The sequence below is a fragment of the Parus major genome, chromosome 26 (genome assembly GCF_001522545.3).
Source record: "Parus major isolate Abel chromosome 26, Parus_major1.1, whole genome shotgun sequence".
NCBI classification, from domain to species: Eukaryota; Metazoa; Chordata; class Aves; order Passeriformes; family Paridae; genus Parus; species Parus major.
Window position 1 is genome coordinate 4,584,364 of NC_031795.1, and position 2,189 is coordinate 4,586,552.

At 64.4% G+C, this 2,189-nt stretch overlaps 1 protein-coding gene across 2 annotated transcripts in view; it reads right to left on the reverse strand.

The window, feature by feature from the left end:
• Window positions 1–2,189, reverse strand: part of TMCC2 (transmembrane and coiled-coil domain family 2) — a 28,522-nt gene that overhangs the window by 5,637 nt on the left and 20,696 nt on the right. Inside the window, exon 1 of one of the 2 annotated variants that reach the window (XM_015650910.3) lies at window positions 948–1,719. The exons of the other annotated variant lie outside the window; for it this stretch is intronic. Within the exon in view, the coding sequence (XP_015506396.1) occupies window positions 948–953 (6 nt within the window). The 5' untranslated portion in view covers window positions 954–1,719. Of the gene's footprint in view, window positions 1–947; window positions 1,720–2,189 lie in introns of those variants that run through there. 2 annotated transcript variants of the gene reach the window in all.

Sequence of the window (2,189 nt, forward strand, 5' to 3'; positions counted from 1 at the left end):
GAAATCGCACAATTATCGCAAAGTTCAGCTCAAAATTTTGGCATCACCCCCTGGACTGTTCTGTTTTCCCTGCCCTACAGCGCGGTGGGGAGCGCAGGGGACGAGCCCTGGCTCCCACCCCACGCGAGGAGGCTGCAAAGCGTGGCTGAGATTCTTCCTGGAATCCATCAGCGGGACAAAACAGGACCATGTGCACCTTCCAGCACGGCAAAAACAAGAACAAGTGCCACTGGTGCCAAATCCAGGGCAGATCCAGGGAGCCCTGACCCGTCAGCTCCGCGGCACAAGCGGCACTCGGTGGCCGTGGGATGCCAGCAGGGAGGGGCCACGGCCGGCACAGAAATCCAGGTGTGTGGTGGATGTGGGGAGGGGGATTTTGGGGCGGTTATTCCATGGATTTTATTTCATGGAATGTGGCCCCCGTTCCTCAGAGCGCTTTCCCAGCACAGCATCCCCTGAGCCGGTGACTGCCCGGCGTCACTGGGGACACCCCGAGTGTCCCGTCCCCGTCCCCACAGGGGCTCCCAGCCCTGTTCCTCCCCGAGCTGAGCTGTCAGTGCCACCAGACCCAGCCCAGGTGTTGAAAATAGCAGCAGGAGCCTTGACTCACAATTCCCAGCCTCCCTCCAAGCCCGCAGCAGCGCCCGGGGCCGGCGGCGCCGTGTCCCCCTCTGTGCCACCCCTGGATGGGCACAACGGGCTGGCAGCAGCTCCCCGCACTCATTCCCAGCCTGACAGCGATTTTCCTTACATAATGCAGGGATTAACGTTCAGGCTTCCAGCTGCAGCCGAGCTTCCCACCCGGCACGGCTGGCGCTGGGGGGGTTTCACTCCCTGCTTTCATTCCCCGAGGAACAGAGGCACCGAAAACCTCCCCAGTGGCTCTCTCTGCCCATCACCATCCTCCCCACCAGCTTCCCCGAACCCCAAAAGCTGCCAGGACCTACCTCCATGGCGGGCAGCGCTGGGGTGGCCCGGGGCTAGTCGGTGTGGGCTGCCTGGCCGTGTCCCCGCCGTGTCCCCAGGGCTGGCAGCGCTGCCCGGGCACTGCCGGCTGCCATGGCACAGCTCCCGGCTCGGGAAGGCGGTGACGGATGGCAGGGAAGTTTTGGGGGGAGCAGCAGGGAGGGACGAGGGGGAGAAGCTTCCTGCAGACCCCGTCAGGGCTGGCCCCGCATCCCAAGAGTGTTCCCGGGGCGATCCCGGAGCGTTCCCGGAGCGCTCCCAGAGCGATCCCGGAGCGATCCCGGAGCGCTCCCGGCGCGCAGGGATGGAGGCGAGGCTCCGGCGGGATTGCCGACTCAGGAAATCTGCCCGAGCTGTTTACAGCTCCCAGCCAGCCGAGCTTTCAGGGCTGTAATGCAAAACCCCCCTCGTCCCCGTGCCGGGATATTCACACGCCTCCAGCCCCATACGCTGCCTGTGCCCTGACGCAGGAGGTCGGGACGGGCTCTTGTCATCTGCTGTGTCACACAGCGGGACAAAAAAGCCTGGGAGAGGCAGGGGGAGGCATCCAGAAAGGAAAAACCAGAGTGGAAAACAGGAAAAAAAAACAAACCCAGTCATCGAGCAAGGAGCTGGGCGGCCCGAGGGAGTTAAAAACAGGGAATGAGCCACTCGTGCCAGCAGCAGGAGGGGTCTTGGAGCAGGACCTGGAGCTGTCCCTGTCACCCCGGGAGAGTGGGGGTGGCACTGACCCCATTCTGCCAGGGAGAACACACCCGGCACAGAGAACTCCTCCAGCCCCTGCCCAGACACCGATGGAGACTCCCAGCAGCGCCCAAAACGTTCAGCAGAACAGACGGAAAAAGGAGGGACGGACCTGAGCGGGCCCAGCCGCGTTCCTGCCAGCCCAGGGGAGCCGGGAGGCACCGAGGACACCTGAGCTGGAGCACCTGAGCCAGCCCAGGGGGGATCCGAGGAGTTCGGGGAAGCGGAATGGAAACCCAGAGCCTCTGCTGAGCCTCGGCAGATCCCTCCCGGCGGCTGAAAGCTCCTGCAAGCTCCAAGCCAGCGTGGCCAAGGACAGCAGGGTGGCGGAGCCGCGCTCCTCTGCGGCTCTCCGCTTTGGTCACTCCTCAAAAACCCCGGCAGCAGCTCGGGATGGCTTTGCAGGAGCCTTGGGAGGAACGAGCGGCTGCTGGGGCAGCCTGTGCTGCTCCCACACTGAGCCTGGCACAGCTCGGCAC